The sequence below is a fragment of the Oryctolagus cuniculus genome, chromosome 4, assembly GCF_964237555.1.
Source record: "Oryctolagus cuniculus chromosome 4, mOryCun1.1, whole genome shotgun sequence".
NCBI lineage: Eukaryota > Metazoa > Chordata > Mammalia > Lagomorpha > Leporidae > Oryctolagus > Oryctolagus cuniculus.
In genome coordinates, this window is record NC_091435.1 from 138,401,384 (window position 1) to 138,419,082 (window position 17,699).

General features: G+C 44.1%; 1 protein-coding gene across 1 annotated transcript in view; it reads left to right on the forward strand.

Annotated features, from left to right (window-relative positions):
* Nucleotides 1–17,699, forward strand: part of SLC9A9 (solute carrier family 9 member A9) — a 612,515-nt gene that overhangs the window by 483,426 nt on the left and 111,390 nt on the right. The window contains exon 13 of the mRNA XM_002716580.5: nucleotides 3,125–3,176. Coding sequence (XP_002716626.2) covers nucleotides 3,125–3,176 — 52 coding nt within the window. The remainder of the gene's footprint in view (nucleotides 1–3,124; nucleotides 3,177–17,699) is intronic.

Consider the following 17,699-nt stretch of genomic DNA (forward strand, 5'->3'; position numbering starts at 1 on the left):
AGCCTCTCTGTCATATTCAGGTTTCATTTTATATGTAGATCCATATACTAAACCCAAAAAGGAAAAAAAATGTATTCAATTTGACTCTCGGGTTATTAGTCCCATACTAAATGAAAAGGAGGGGGATACTAGGACAATAGGCCAACCCCTTGTCACAGTCAGAAAATCATGGCCATCAACCTGGAAGACACAAGAGTAAAAAAAGAAAACTCGTCGTGGCCAGGGACCGTTTAATGTGGTCATAAAGAGGTCCCTGCGCCCCTCAGAAATCACTGTAATGCAGCAAGGGTGAGGTTTTATGGGGCCCGTGGCCACGCCAAGTCCTCCAGCTAACATTAGAAACTCCCCACCCTCCTCTATTGAAGGAAGCTGGAGCCCAGCCATCTCCTTTAGCGAGATTGTTACTCCAGTGGCCACAATCAGGAGTCAAGGCAGGTGTCGCCTTTCCTCTGTAGCACTTCAACTCAAATAATTATTTCATTGTCATTAAGCCTCCTAACCCGTATGCCGTGGGAGGACGGGTGCTGGCCCTGGTGCCCTGTGAGAGGTTCCTTCTGCTCTGGGCCAGCACAAATCCCCACCTGCCACCAGACAGCATGAGGGAGGAGGCAGAGGAGAAGGGGAGGCCTTGTTCCCAGCCTGGCCTCTGCCATGCTGTTCACACACAAAACTGAAGAACTCAATCCATGACGTCATACCACGGGTCCACCTGCCTGCCAGGATCATTGAAATGTGGAGCGTCTCCGTTGATGGCTGCAGGGCAGAAAGCTTCAATGTTGGTGGAAAACCTCTGTCCTGCCTCCAGCTATAAATGCTGGCTTTCTCAGGAAAGTGAATTTCTGTTCTCTCCGGTTTTCTAGACAGTTAGCTAGAAAAAGGCCCGGAACAAATGTGACAAAGGGAGCTGCAGTCCAATTCTCCGCCGACCTGGGTGCCTACCGGCCACCAGGAGAGGAGGCTCTGGGTGCATCCAGGAACAAACCCCCCTGGGGCCCCCCAGCACCTGTGCTGGGGAGTTCAGATGCACCAGACAGAGCAGCCCAGGGCCAGCCCAGGGAGAGCGCAGGGCCACGTGCACCCCAAGGTCACTGCTGAGCCCGCCCGGGGAGGCCTTACTTTGTTCTTCCATTCCACCTTTGCTGTCCCTCCTCGCCTCCCCCTCTCACCTCCGGTTCCTTCCACTCACCCTTCCCCTTCTCCCTGACCCTACCCCTTCCTCTCCCCGGCCCCCACCCCACCCCATCTCCTGAAAGCTTAGACCCTGCCGAGGCCTCTCCCGGTTACCCACAGGCCAGTGTTTTATGAGAGCCGTGGATTCTGCCCTTTGGTCAGGCAGATGAAGCTGCCAGTCAGAGATGAGGCCGTTCACCCGGAGGACATGAATTTTTGAAGAATCAGAGGTATTTTAAGCAAGCTGCATTTTCTGCTTTCCCGTCACGGGGCCACCATGCCCCCCTGGGGGCTCCTCACCCTGCCTTCCTCCCCTCACCCAGAGAACAGGCCCAGGGCGATCTCACAGAAGGTGTCTGTGAGGGGTAAGACTTGGAAGAACTGAAGGTCTAGTCAAGGTTGGCCTCCTAGGAAAGGGCCACGGGGGAGCTGGAGACAGCGGCCCCTTCCCCAACCCCGCCACCCTCCCGGCCCCCACCCAGAGGTGCCAGCTACCGGACAGGAAGTTCAAGCTTTAGGGCCCTCACTTGCTCTGGCCCCTCCAGGGCCCTGGGAAGAGCCCCAGTGCTGTGTTCCCAAGGTCCTGTGTTTTTTCAAGATTTGCAAAATGTGTGTGTTGTAAACATAGCTGTGTTTGTTGTGTTGTTGGTATTGTTGTTGCTTTTGTTGTTGTTTTTCTGTTAAAGCTTCCTCTCCTTCTTTCTTCTCTGGTCAGATGGCTGTGGGCAAGTGGGGGCTCCAGCTAGGAGGAAGCTGAACTGGGCCTGCACTGAACCTGGATGGGCATGGGCTGGGGCACGTTTGTGTGGCCATCCCACTTGGGGTAGGGAGGGCTTACAGAACTAGTGCACATCCTGGATTAAATATGAATGTGTCCTTGGGCGTGTGACATCGCAAGGCTGCGGGTAGTGCAGGAAAAACAAAGCTCAAAATGCATTGACCCAGAGGTGGCTCTGGAAGATTCTTCCAGTCATGAGACGTGGAAGTTTTTATTAATGCTCCATCAAAAGGGAAATTCAAGGCTGAATTCAGGATCGACGTGTGCCTGCTGATAAGTGCACTGTGTGTTGCTTTTAGAAATGGCCTGGGACAGAGATGGTCATCTCGCCGCGGAGGCCAGACCCATAGTGTATCTGTGTGCAAGGAAACCGCCTGAGTGATGCTCAGCGCTCAAGTGTTTTGACCCCTCTGGCTAGAGGAGAGACCGCCTCATCTTCCCATTCTTTCTAACACAAGATCAGTATCAGGGAGAGAACAGAAGTATGCAGACAAAACTTAGAGAGGCAAAAGGTATTTTAGAGGTGTGCCAGGCCATTAATCAAAATGGTGCATGTTTTTCCTGGATTTGCAGATGTCTTTTACATCCACCAGCTTTTAAAAATACACAGTCTTTTGGCTCTTCCGAAGAGTCACTTCTATTCCTGATTTTGCATTTTCGTATTATTTTCCTTAAAGAACCACTCCCCCCACCGCACCCCACCCCTAGACTGCATAAGCCTCAAGACCCGTGACCCTCCTCCTCCCTGTGAGCATCCCGTGAGCATCTGGAGAAGGGTTGGATCCTCTCTGCTTTGGGGACCCCTACCCCGGGCTGGCCACCCACATCCTAGGTCCTGTTTGGCCTGTGGGCCCTTTTGGGGTACCAGCTCCCCTTCCCCCCAGGATCCCAGCTTTTGGCGCTATGGAACTCTTTTTCCTGAAGACTCCTATCCCAGATTCTCAGGGCCCTGCTGCTGTTGGGCAAGATGGAAGCAGGGAACTGCTGTTGATGCCCAGTCCCTTCCACTGAGCCGAGGCCCAAGTGTACCAGCTGTTAGTGGCTAGAAATCCGCTTGAAGCTCTTCTGATTCGGAAAGGTCTTTTGCCAAGTCTTTTCCCAAAGGTGATCTGGCGGGCTACACTGTCTTGTCCCTTCTGTGGCGAGTGTTAACCAGTTTTTTGTTTTCTTTGGCAGAGTTGGTGTGGACCTGGATGAAAACCTGAAGGAGGAACCCCCCTCACACCAGGCAAGTCAAAGAAGCCAATGTAGGAAATAGAGAAATATGAGCTATTCTGCTCCAGACAGTGTTGTATGCTTGTCCAGCATGTGGCCTAGAGGTTCTTTCCAACCAGAGCTGCCTCTGCTGATAAATCCGATGACACTAAAATACATGAGAATTCAGTGTTGATAACATTTTGCAGAATGCTTAGAACTAGCATATGCCTGCAACCTCTCTGTGGCAGCATGAGGCCTGGAAACTTTGCAAGGTGGGAGCACATGGGTCTTGGAATGCAGCACCCCGGAAACTTGCTACCTAGATGCTCTCAGCCAAATCTATTCAAGCTCTCACCAAAGCATGTGAAGCACACTGACTGCCTGGCTTCTCGTTAATCAGGTCAAGGTGTGCAGAAATGTTGAAAATATGCAAAAGACAATGAAACTGTCTAAGAGATCCATCCCTAATTTAACTGGGAAATGGTTGTCCACTAAGACCTAAAGATCCTTTGGAGAGTGTTATTTAGAACAGTTTGATGTCCCCTCAATAGGGAAAATGTATTCTTCAAACTCTGGATTTGAATTTGACATCAAAGTAGAACATCAATAGCAATTTTGCATTAATCATTTTCATTTGTTTTTGTTTTTAAGATTTTTTATTTATTTGAGAGGTAGAGTTACAGACAGTGAGAGGGAGAGACAGAGAGAAAGGTCTTCCTTCCGTTGGTTCACTTCCCAAATGGCTGCAACAATCAGAGCTGAGCCTATCTGAAGCCAGGAGCCAGGAGCTTCCTGCAGGTCTCCCATGTGGGTGCAGGGGCCCAAGGACTTGGGCCATCTTCCATGGCTTTCCCAGGCCACAGCAGAGAGCTGGATTGGAAGAGGAGCAGCTGGGACTAGCACCAGCACCCATATGGGATTCCTTTTGCCACAGGCAGAAGATTAACCTACTGGGCCACAGCGCCAGCCCCTTATTTATTTTTTAATTTTTTTTTACTTTTTAATTTTTTTAACTTGAATAAATTTCATGTATTTTATATAACAGATTTAGGAGCATAGTAATACTTTCCACCCTACCCTTCCTCTCTCCCATGCTCCTACACTCCCTCCTCTTTCCTTTCTTATTCTTTCTTTTAATTTTTACAATGATCTACTTTCAGTTCATTTTATGCTCATAACATTAACCCTTTAGTAAGTAAAGAATTCAACAAATAATGAAAAAAAAGGAATGTTCCTCAATCAGTACGGACAGGGACTATAAACAATAATCAAATTGCAAAATGTCAATTTCGCTCATATACATCATATACATTACATTTTTTGTACTCTGTTAGTTACCACAGATCAGGGAAAACATATGGTATTTGTCTTTTCTGGGCTGGATTATTTCACTAAGTATAATGGCTTCCAGTTGCATCCATTTTGTTGCAAAAGACAGGATTTCATTCTTTTTTATGGCTGAGTAATATTCCATACATATATATATACACCACATTTTCTTTTTTCAGTCATCAGTTGATGGGCATCTGGTTTGATTCCATATCTTAGCTATTGTGAGTTGAGCTGCAATAAACATGGGGGTATAGGTGAATTTTTCATATGCTGGTTTCATATCCTTTGGGTAAATTCCAAGGACTGAGATGGATGGGTCATATGATAGATCTCATTTTAAATCAGTACTTACATGAACAGGTGTGTAGAAACTTTACACTTTACACTGGTATTAGAAGTAGGTAGAGATAACAGGATAATCTGTGAGTTAATGATGCTGCTTAATGAATTGTGTTATGATCACATTTGGATTGAAGAGGATCCACCACTCGTTAACTCCATGAGGTTTCCCTGTAGTGCTATCCATGAGGTGGCTGGTTAGGTTCCTGGATAAGATGCTGTTTTCCTGGTTTACATGGATTTGAAGAAGAACGAAGTCTGAACTCTGCACTGAGAAATTAAATTGGTGAAGGTTCCGGCTTTCAAGAACTTTGAATGTTCCGGTCACGTGTGTTCCCCCAGCAGGCTGTGCTGCTTCAGACTTCACTACCCAGGAAGTAACATCTCACTGCCGGGCTGAGCTCGGCTGCCACACCCAAAGCACTGGGTCAGGGCCAGCCTGGTGACCTTAGGAAGGAGATCTAAGCCCATCTCCTCACACTGGTGGGCATAATGAATAGTTTCTAAGATCTCGTGGTGGCTGATTTTTAAAAAGTGTCTTCATCTTGTATAGGTCCAATAATCCATTCTCCTACCTTCAAGCAAAACTTTTATGTAACTTTTATCCTTCTCATATACCCTTTTCTTTAGAAGAAAAAAGACAGAATAAGAAAATTCATCAAAGAAAATTCTTTATCTTCCCTTAACTGCCTAATATTTTACAATCACATATAATTCTTGGTAAAATTTCCCACTAGCCTAACTCCTTCCTTTTATAATTTTAATGTATTTTATGTTAGCTCATTCATGTGACACTTTAAAACAAAGTTCACTGTTGTTAATTCAGTAATAACTCATACTTGAAGATATTACAGCAATAAAAGGTACATTTTGTTGTTAGAGAAATAGGATCATGTATCACAGGACAGTGAAAATTATGTGGTATTTGAATCTTGGGCAAGTTTTATTCATCTTTGAGTCTTGGCTCCCAAATGTGTAAAATGCAAATGGTAATAACATCAACTTCCCTAGACTACAATGACAATCAAGGGGATTATGTTTATGAAAACTGCCCGATTTTAATTAAGCTCAACCCATCTCATTTTATGAAGGATTTGAGGCAGCTTATGCTACCACATATAAAAAATAGCAAAAGGTTTTTAAAGAATTTTTAAATACAGTAAAAAAAAAAAAAACAGTAAGAGCAGAAAGTCAAAAAGTCAAAACAATAATGATGAATAAGCAGACAGGGAGGACCTCTCTCCTCCCTGAGTGGAGCCACAAGTAAGCTTCCTGGTGGCCAGGTGAGAAGCAGAGGAAGGAATGACCACAAATATGCTAGATTCACAGCCTCAGAGGGAGGAATCACACCCTCTCCAGAGGTACCGAATTTCACAGGTCACTGTGTCTTACAAGGAATTTCTCACTTGGAACCTCCTTCAGAGGTCAAAGAAAGATCTACTTAGATGTTTAGTAACTAATATGATGACTTACAGGGTTCCTACTCAACTGCTACTGCTTAAAAATGAAATAATTTTAAAATCAAGAAACATTCTGTAAGTGTTCTTATTAGCCATAACGTTTGACTATCAAAGTAGTCACATTTCAGAAAGATGTTAGCTCTACACCTTCAAAGAATTCTTGTCTTCAGTGTCAAGTACAGGAAACAGTGAGCTCCAACAGAAGTTGGAGAACAAGCCATAGTCTCTGTAGCTGCCACTTGACATGGACAGTTTTTCTGGTACTTTCCAACATATCTGTCAAGAACCTCTCTGCCTTCAATTTGCCTGGCAACACCTTACTTCTCAGCCATTGCTGTTGAGCTATGGAGTGTAACCCTAATTCTTAGGTGGTTTGCATGTTTCCACTGGCTTGCATTTATTCAACTAAGCTTGCATTAACAAAGAGGATTATCTTTGCACTAGTCAACCTTAAAAAGAGAGACTTTATTCTTACTCCCCAAAAGCTCAAAGTTTTGTAGGTATATATAACCATTACTGACTGTACACTCTCAAAATGCAGAATAAACATGTATATTTTCATGAGTATATTTTTATAGGAATTTCCTCTTTCTCTGTTTGTGGAGAGTAAAATAACCTTTGGGATTATGAACTTGTAGCTATGGCTAACTAGCAATGTCACAATTCCCTTTTTGCTTTGTAATACCTTTAAAATGTGAATGATTTTACAGTCTTACTTGTACCAGGCACAAAAGCTTTAGAGAGTATGTCCCATATGAAGGTATTAAACTTTAAATACATACTCCGAGCAAATGTGCTGCATTGAGAAACGGGAAGTTTTGCAGTTGTGATATTATGTCTCTTAAACTTGAAAAGAGAAAAACCCTCAAATCCTCCTCCGCCCACCATAGGCAGTTTCCTTTGTCATTGACAGATTGGTTCCTTGTCCTTGGAGCACACCTCTGCAGAGTAGATGAGAAGCCCCAAAGACCAAAGACCACACTAGCCTTCATTCTTTTTTTTTTTTTTTTTTTTTTTTTTTTTTTTTTTTTTTGACAGGCAGAGTGGACAGTGAGAGAGAGACAGAGAGAAAGGTCTTCCTTTTTGCCGTTGGTTCACCCTCCAATGGCCGCCATGGCCGGCGCACCGTGCTGATCTGATGGCAGGAGCCAGGTGCTTATCCTGGTCTCCCATGGGGTGCAGGGCCCAAGCACTTGGGCCACCCTCCACTGCCCTCCTGGGCCACACCAGAGAGCTGGCCTGGAAGAGGGGCAACCGGGACAGAATCCGGCACCCCGACCGGGACTAGAACCCGGTGTGCCGGCGCCGCAGGCAGAGGATTAGCCTAGTGAGCCGCGGCAGGATGCAACATTTTATGAGGGGAGTAAATGATGTGCAGAAGCAGAAGCAAGCCATGTGATGGGTGGGGTGGTGGGAAATGATGCAGGCAGATAGAACAGCGAGGACGAAGGCCCTGCAGTCACATGGGTGAGGTTGTGTCCAAGTGCACCAAGAAAGTCAGTGTGGCTGGAGCCAAGCAAGGTGGAAGGAGATGGGGATGCAGACGGTGGGGGAGAGGGCTGGGGCCAGCTCATTGCCCACAGTGATGCATTTGGTTTTGTTATACATATGATGGGCTCCACTGGTAGTTTGGAGCTGAGAAGTAACAGAATTGATCCTTTGAAACAATTTCTTGTTCTGCCAACTGTTACAATGAGGATAATTTTCATCCTTTCTAGCACAACTTTATCTTTTCCCACTATGCTTGTTTCTCTATGATTTCTCCTAGTATTAAAATCCAGTTCTCTTTTACTTCCCATAGTCCCCTCATTGAAATTCGGTTTCTGGTTGTCCTTTATGCTTATGTGTAACCTGAGTGGATCAGTTCTGATTGCTGCAGCTCAACAAAGTCAGCCCAGAGCTGAGAAAGGTTCCAAGAAGGGCAGCTGCAGTAACTGCACAGAAGGAGCTGCTGCCAGAGCAACGGGGATTAAAAGGATTAGGATTTCTCCATCAGAAAGACCAGAGCTAAGAAGGACTCAACAAAGTGTCTGTCAAATATGAGGGGTGCGAGCAAGGTGAACAAAGACTTGTTTGCCAGCTCCCTGAAAACCATAACCTGGAATACCTTTGAAGCCTAGAAGAGACCCCTGGTGAAGAATAGAAACATTTGTTTGTCTGCACAATTGATATTTCTTTCTCAGGGTCATCAGGAGTTGCAAAGGCTGGGAATACAAGCAGCTTCAATAAAGGAAAAGATTAATCAGCAGACGGTGGGGTCGTCAAATAAAATTTGTCATTATTGTGACTATTTTCACATACTCCTAATAAAGGCATGGAGAACAGAATAATGAATTCCACTTACCACTCCCCAAACTGAACAGTGATCAACATTTCTCCTACTTGCTTCATCATTACCCTTTTACTGCTGGACCTGGTCTTAGAGAATGTAAATTCCATGCTACATCCTCCGCTAAATATTTCAGAAATAGAATACGAGGCTCAGACCTAGATGAAACTATTTTTAAGTTATATTGTAACTTGAATATGCCAGAGAAAACATACTGAATTTTCCTTTTGCCAACACTAAAATTTTTGGTTATACTTATTTGTGGTTTACATATCTTAAGGTATACCTAGTCCCCACTAACTGCATAGCACTAAATTCTATATATTTATCTTATCAATATATTCTACAATTATATGCTCTAGAATGCAGGAATAATAATGAGCGAGTGGAGGAAGTTGGCAGCTACAATTTAGTGAGCACCTTTCATATATATGTTATGTATAAATTAAAACCACCTTGAACCCTTGCCTGACCAATATCTATTATATTCCCGTTTTACTAATTATAAAATTAAAGTTCAAGGAACTAAAGACATTTTTCTAAGACAACACACCAGCAATGTGCTGGGCCCAGGCTAAAGACCAAAGCCAGGACCAACCATGCCACAAGTTAAGTCACCTGCGAAACCGGCATCCCAAATGAGCACCAGCTCAAGTTGTAGCTACTCCACTTCCCATCCAGCTCCCTGCTAATGTGTGTGAAAAAGCAGCAGAAGATGGCCCAAGTACTTGGGCCCCTGCTACCCACATGGCAGATCTGGATGGAGTTTCAGGCTCCTGGCTTCAGCCGGGCACAGCCTTATGGTGTGAAACAGCAGATGAATGATCTCTCTTTGTGTCTTTTCCTCTCTTTGTAATTCTGCCTTTCAAATAAATTCATAAATGTTTTTAAAAAGATACCAAAGCTGTTTTTCCTTATCATCCCTTTGTACCGCTCCCTCCATAGGTAGTCGTCCAGTGGGTACACATCGCCTCTTCTCCTAGTAAGGTAGCCTGTCAGTTGACATCTGAGTAATCACTTTCCTCATTACTCCTGACCAGTCTAACATTTCAGTCATATTGAGAATATGAACTATACCATCATCTCAAGGGACCACAGCATATTCTTCACCTTCTTCTTTGAATATCTCAGTGTGGAATCTCTCCCTTCACGCATCCCTGGTAAGCTGTCTAGGAAGTCTTTTTCTTGGAATGGTTCATGTCAGCCCCCATCATAGCAGCAGGCTCTACTCCCTCTCAGCAGGAGTGGGTCTAACTGTGTGACCTTCTGCTTGCTACTTCCCCCAGCAAGGATTGAGCTGTCAACCAATCTAAAACTCTTGTTCATGCAGATGTCTTAAGGGAGAATATTCCAGACATGACAAAGGCCTAGAGGCAAGAATATGTCCAACTAGTATAGAGTGAGCCATGGTGGGGGAGCACGTTCCAGATTATGAGCCAGTTGGAGATACAGGCAGGAGCCATATCACATCAGTTATCTGTTGACACATCACTGCTACATAACAAACACAAAATCTCAGCGGTGTGGAGCAATAAACACATGTATCTCACGACGCTTTGAGGGGATAACTGCTCTAGGTTGGACTTGTTTGGATATTTAAGGTCAACTACAGGTTGGCCAGAAAACCCTGCTGATCTTATCTGGGCTTGTTCTCACGTCTGGGGTAGGAAGGCAGCTAGCTGATTAGGAGAGCCTTAACTGGGATAACTTCAGGTAACGTGGCTGTGTCCCAGATGAATCTCTTCTAATCCAGCGCTGATTGGGCTACCCTGGGCATGCCTTTCCCCGGGAAATGACAAGGGCAAGAATGGAAGCAAAAATATCTAAGGTTTCCTAAGGCCCTGGTACTGCTGCTGCATTATATTAACCAAAGAAAGTTGCAAGATCATCCTAGGAAATAGATCTATAAATGGATAAATCTTTGGTTGAAAAAACTACTAACAGAGAAAAGGCCATGGATGCAGGGAGAGATGAAAAATTAGTACCCCTAATGCGTTTAATTTACCATATAAATCATATAAATTGACCCCTATAGTAACTTGAAATATTTCTTCAGTAAATGTCAGTTACACCAAGCTGATTTGGGGGTGAGCAGGAGTCTAATTATTTTATCAGTTACTAATAGAACTTCCAACTGTAATTAGAGATTTTCCTATTCCTGTCTTCAGTTCTGTTAGATATTGCATCATGTATTTCAAAGCTTTTTGCTGGACACAGAATTCTGGCTTGCTGCTTGTTTTCAATCAGTGCTTTGAAATTTGCATTCTGCTGTTTTCTAACCTCTGTTTTTTCTAATGAAAAGTCGGTAGAAACAAACTTTTTATTTCCCTGAACATAATATGCCCTGTTTGCCTCTGGTTTCTTTTATGTTTTTTCTCTTTATCTTTGGCTTTTAGAAGTTTGGTTTTTATATTTCTTGTTTGTTTTTCTTTGAATTTACCCTAATTCAGATTCACTAAGTTTCTTGTATTACTAAGTTGATATTTTTCATCAATTTGGGAAATATTCAACTATTGTTTTTTCAAACATCTTTTGTTCTTCACATTCCTCTACTCTCTTTCTAGTACCCAACTATTAAATGAGAAGTCTTCAAAGAGTTTATAAAAGTATGTATTGTGGGGCTGGCGCCGCGGCTCACTAGGCTAATCCTCCGCCTTGTGGCGCTGGCACACCAGGTTCTAGTCCCAGTCAGGGCGCCGGATTCTGTCCCGGTTGCCCCTCTTCCAGGCCAGCTCTCTGCTGTGGCCAGGGAGTGCTGTGGAGGATGGCCCAAGTGCTTGGGCCCTGCACCCCATGGGAGACCAGGAGAAGCACCTGGCTCCTGCCCTCGGATCAGTGCAGTGCACTGGCTGCAGCGCGCCAGCCGCGACGGCCATTGGAGGGTGAACCAACGGTAAAGGAAGACCTTTCTCTCTGTCTCTCTCTCACTGTCCACTCTGCCTGTCAAAAAAAAAAAAAAAAAGTATGTATTGTGGAAAAACACTATACATAGATTTTTTTAATTGCACCAAAATAAACATCTTTTAATTCTATTTTGCATGATACTTTTTTTTAAAGTATCCTTGTGTGTATTAGACTACTTTATGTTTTTTTTTTTCATATCATCTTTGGACTACTCTATTTTGTTCATCTTGTTTCTCTGCAGCGTACAGATTGGATAATTTTTATTGAACTCTTTTCAAGTCCATTTCCACTTTCTTCTGTAGTAACCAATCTGCCCTTAAGCCAAGCTAGTGAATTTTTCATTCTGCAAGTTGCACTTTTTTTCTAGAATTTTTATTTTGTTCTATTTTAACAGCATACATTTTTCTTCTGATATTTGCATTTGTGTACTCATTGCCTACATCTTTAATTTCTCTAGCATGTTTTTACAGCTCTTTTAAAGCCCTTACTTGTTTTTTCTTAAACACCAGAGTCATTATCTTTTCTTCAGGGTATAGTGTATGCTTTGCTCTTTCTTCACATGTCTAATAATTTTTGTGATATGCTGGACATTATGAATATTGCATTGTGCAGAGTCTGGATTGTTCTATAAAGGGTTTTGTATTTTATTCAGTCAAGCAGTTAAAATCTTATAAATCTTGATTTTATGCTTGCTTTGGCTTATATATTTACATTTTGTCTTTAGATTTAGGGTATCCTCATTATTCTAGAACATTGTCCCTATCAGTAAAGCATGCTTTTTCCTGGGGTCTCAACTGCATAGCTGACTTTGAACTTGTTACCTTAATCTCTCCAGTTAGTTCTCAACCTCAGAACAGCTGCTCTCTGCAAGCCTTTGTGAACCATACCTTATTCACGCACAGGTTGGTTTTCAGCCAAGGATCTGAGAGAAATATCCATGTGGACTTCTGGGTACCCTGTCTGCCCAGTTCCTTCCTCCCTAGTATAGAGCCTTAAAAAGTCCCAGCCCCTTCAGAAGCACCCAAACTCCCATCTCTGCTCTGGTTCTTCAACTCAGTGAGACTGCTCAGGTTCCCTGCTGGGACACTCTGCCTTCCTTGCACGTCAACTGGGAAAGGAAACAGAGCTCACTTCATTTGTTCCCTCTTTCAAGGATCACAGTCCTGAGCTGCCTGTTGTTCAATGCCTGAATCCTATCGTATGTTTGTTGCAATCAAGATGTCAGCAAGAATTCTAGTCATCTGAAGGGTTGTCTGGGCCTGGAAAATCCACTTCCATGTTGGCAGGAGGCCTTAGTTCCTGCCTAGCTGTTGCCAGGAAGATTCGCTCAGTTCCTCACCACAAGGCTCTCTCCACATAGGCACTTGAAGGACCTCACAATATGGCTGCCAACTTCCCGCAGAGCAAGCCGTCCAACAGAGAGAGCAAGACGGAAGTTATTATGTTGTTGTATGAGCCAATCTTGACTATGACACGCCATCGTTTCTTCCATATTCTACTCATTAGAATATAGTACATACCCGGTCAGGAGAGAAGTTAGACTCTGTCTTTTAAAATGAAATTATCAAAGAATTTGTAGATATATATTTTTTAAACCACCACAATATTGTATTATATTATCCCAAAACAAACCCATTTTTCCCCACCTGGATTAACCGAGCTATCGAGATCAGAACCTTTATTTGTACCTAAAAGGGGTGGGGACACTTATGCCAAGGGCCATTCGGATATTTGTAACATTATTCATAGGCCACACAATATTATCAACTTAAAAATTAGCCTACTGTAGATTCATTGAATTTTGCATCCTGCCTGCAGCTGCCTTAGCAGAGCCAGACTAAATGATTTAGGGGCCTTTTATGGCCTGCGGGCCTGACATTCCCCACCCTTGAAACCAAAAATTTAGCCCAATTAGTGGTATATTGATGATGTCTCTGCATCTCCTTAACAGTTTATCTACCTGTGTCTAATTGTCTGTTGTGGGTTTTTTTTTTCAAGATTTATTTATTTATTTATTTATTTGAGAGGTAGAGTTACTGACAGAGAGAGGGAAAGACAGAGAAAAAGGTATTCCATCTGCTGGTTCACTCCCCAGAATGGCTGCAATGGCCAGAGCTGGGCCAATCCAAAGCCGGAAACCAAGAGCTTCTCCTGGGTCTCCCACATGGGTGCAGGGACCCAAGCACTTGGATCATCTTCCACTACTTTCCCAGGACATTAGCAAAGACCTGGATTGAAAGAGGAGCAGCCGGGACAGGAACCAGTGCTCATATGGGATGCTGGTGCCACAGGCAGAGGCTTAGCCTAGTACGCCACAGGGCTGGCTCCTGTCTATTGTATGTTTTTCTCCTAAGCCTGTACTTTCTCACTCTACCTTCTTGGGAACTTCTAGAATTTACCTGAGCATGAAGAAGCTGTTAATATTTGTGTAAAGTGCTTTCTATGTAGAGGCTAAGATCTAAAAATTTATGGGTTTTTTTATTCCTATTTGTCCCTCAATTACACCATGGTTTCTCTTCAGAAATATTTCTCTTGAGCTACATGGAATATAGCCTTCTTCTTGTTAATTAGAAAATCAAGGCAATGAACTTGAAATGATGACATAAATACACTCCAAATCGGAGGGAAATGGTAGGGTAAAAGTACTGCTAATAAATGCCATCCACGGCATCATGTGAAAAAGTGCTTTGGAACCAAATCTGCAGATTTGTTATGATAATTATTTGTCCTTGTTATCATTCTGCTCAAAGTCCACTGACATTTATGTTGGATATGAAATCCTGAGAAATAGAAAGGAAAATCTCTCTTGGACTTAATCCGTTGAATCCCCCTGAAATCAGGAACAATCCCACAGGATTATCCCAGAGCAGAGTTCATCCAGATCACTTAGCCAAGGCTCCATATTTGAATATTGACAGAGGAATGTATTTACATTTGCATTTACAGAGGAATGTATTTACATTTCCTTTTCATTAAAGTTAATGCTACAAACAATCCCTTCTTGCTCCAGTGTCTGGTGTACACAGATGCAGAGACTCTTGCTTTCTCTCAGAGGTTCAAATAAGCTAAAAGCAGAGTACCGTCATCATTTTCCCGTGGCTCCCCGGGGCAGAAGGGGCTGTCAAGCATCAGGGAGTCCGGGATGAGGGGAGAGTCACACAAAAGGAAACTACTTACGTCCTACTGTGCTCACTCTTTCCCCCACCTCTGATCTATTCTAAGAAGAAAAAAGAAAAATATCAAATGCCCCAGTCATTTTTAAATATTCCCTGAAATAGAGGGCACTAGAGGAGTCAGAAATTCCACTTGTGTCAACCATTCTGCTCCTCAGGAGTATCAAGGCAAATACAGGCTGAGACCCAACACCATGCAATCTCCAGGCCCCATTTACAGTACTGGGACTTGAAGCTCAGGGTTGGCAGGGCACTAGTGTTATAAAAGGGTAGAGTCCAAATTTGGGGATTTGGTTTCTGGATCCTCTGCTTATGCCAACATCTGCACCACTTCCTTCTCTCCCCTTTGAGAAAGGACCTTAGAAGAAATATTGCTAATGATAAAGAAAAACACCACCAAATTCCAGATTCTACAGCTAAAATGAGTACTCACAGGCATTGTCCTTGTGGTGCAAGCTGATCTCTGCTTCAGAGTAATCCAGATAGATGATGCTACCTGCTGTCCTCTGCCCATCTGGGCCCTCCCAGGGGCTTGCTCTCTGTGCTGCCTCATCAGATACCTTCCCTGTTGCAGGGTGACTGCTAAGGCCAGCCTTCCCTTGGCACATTTGTCTTCAACCCCCAGTGCACAAGCAGAGCGCACACTAGACTAACTCATTTATTTCTACTCATTTATGGATGGCCTTTCATAACCAAGTTATTAAGTCATCAATAACTTCAGAGAAATAAATGAATGGATCCAGAACTGGGCCAACAGATATGTAAGATATACACTGAAAAGTTTTATCTTGGATCAGCACAAATGTCAATGCTGGGTCATCAGTGGAATTTACCCCACCTGGGATAATACGATCCACAAATGTTTTATTCTAATTGGAACCTAGCTTGTTCCTCTACAAAGTAGTAAAATGAATAACTTGTCCAGTTACCCAAGTAAAATTATTTTAAAAGATTGTGTCTTGGGGCTGGCGCTGTGGCGTAGTGGGTAAAGCAGTGTCGGCATCCTATATGGGCACTGCTTTGAGTCCCGTCTGCTCCACTTCCAATCCAGCTCTCTGCTGTGGCCTGGGAAAGCCATGGAAGATGGCCCAAGTCCTTGGGCCCCTGCACCTGTGTGGGAGACCCAAAAGAAACTCCTGGCTCTTGGCTTTGGCTCAGCCCACCTCTGGCCTTTGCTGCCATTTGGGGAGTGAATCAGCATATGGAAGACCTCTCTCTCTCCCTCTGCCTCTCTCTAACTCTGACTTTCAAATAAATAAATAAGACTTTTTAAAAAAAAAAAAAGATTATGTCAATATTTTTTTCCAAAATGCTACCCAATATGTATTGCTTCCATTAACTAACACATATGTGTGTTCGTATGTGTGTGTGTGTGTATCTTTCTGAAAGATTTGCCAGAAATAGAATATAAGCTCTTTTAGGAATGTTTGCAAGTTCTGATATATTCCTCTCCAGAAATAAAATACAAAGGAGAGGGAAATAAGAAAGAAAGGGAGAGTCTTCTAGACCGTGGGAGCCCTGACATCACTGTCTAGGAGTCTAGAGAAATTCCTCACTGAAGTTACGTTTCTATGGGACACTCTCAAAGTCACTGGCAGGCCACCCCGCCGAGGGGAGCCATGCATTTTCCTAGTATTCAGCAGTATATGCAGATGCTGTAGCTCAGCATCTGTGATACCCCCAGTACCCCAGCCCCATCTCCCTGTTCTGGTATCTCTTTTTTTTTTTTTTTGACAGGCAGAGTGGACAGTGAGAGAGAGACAGAGAGAAAGGTCTTCCTTTTGCTGTTGGTTCACCCTCCAATGGCCGCTGCGGCCGGCGTGCTGCGGCCAGTGCACCGCGCTGATCCGAAGGCAGGAGCCAGGTGCTTCTCCTGGTCTCCATGGGGTGCAGGGCCCAAGCACTTGGGCCATCCTCCACTGCACTCCTGGGCCACACCAGAGAGCTGGCCTGGAAGAGGGGCAACCGGGACAGAATCTGGCACCCCGACCGGGATTAGAACCCGGTGTGCCGGCGCCGCAGGTGGAGGATTAGCCTAGTGAGCCGTGGCGCCAGCCCTCTGGTATCTCTTTGCTCCAGTTTGCTCCCACCTTGCTCCTTGGGTGCCTCATCTAGATGAGAGGAATCCTGGCTGCTGAGGGGCCCCAAGTGTGCCATGCCCCCATTGCCTTGGTTTTCTCATCTATAAAACACGAATAAGAGTAGAACATACTTCATCAAATTCTCATAAGAATCTAAAGAGTTAATAGCCGTAAAGCACTTACACTGGGTTCCACACTCCCATGGTAAGTGTCCAGGAAGCATTAGCTGTTATAGTTGTCATTTAAAAAATAAGTATTTTCCATGTGATTGGGACCTGGGCGACCAGCCTGTTCAATTTCCTCAAATCGTTTTACAGTCCAGGAAGCTGCAGGCCAGTGAAGCCTGATTGTAGAATGCCTATGCTTCCCACATTTTGAAAAACTGAGTCAGCTGTTGTGTAAAGAAACATCGTCTTGGGAGTCCAACATTCCAGCTCGTGCTCACTGGCCACATGACCCTGAGCTCACTTTTTCCCTTCTCTGTGCTTTGTTAGGTCCTCATGGGCAACGTAGGTGTAACGTGCCCCACCTTGATGGATGGTTGTGAGAAGTGAGAAATAATGACTGAAAAACTTAATGACTGGATAATGTGCCGCGCTGCTGAGAATGAATGAGCATTCAATAACTAGGGACTGGCGTTGTAGCATCGCTCAGCTGGGTTGCCGCAGAGCGTCTGCCAGGGTCCTGGGCCCTGGTTGTCAGCAGAGCTCTCCGTTATACCTCCCTCCCCTCCTTGAAAAAACAAATAAACAAGCCCAGGAATTTGCTGACACTCCTTTTTATAAGGTTCAATCATTTATCCTGTCATCAGCCACCGAAAGTCACCTATGCCTGTTAAGGGACAGAAATCAGTAAGTGCCTGTGGGAAGGAGGGAGGCCCCACTGTTTTCCCCAAGCTCTCTCTGATCAGTTTCATTCCGCATGAGCAGTTTTGCT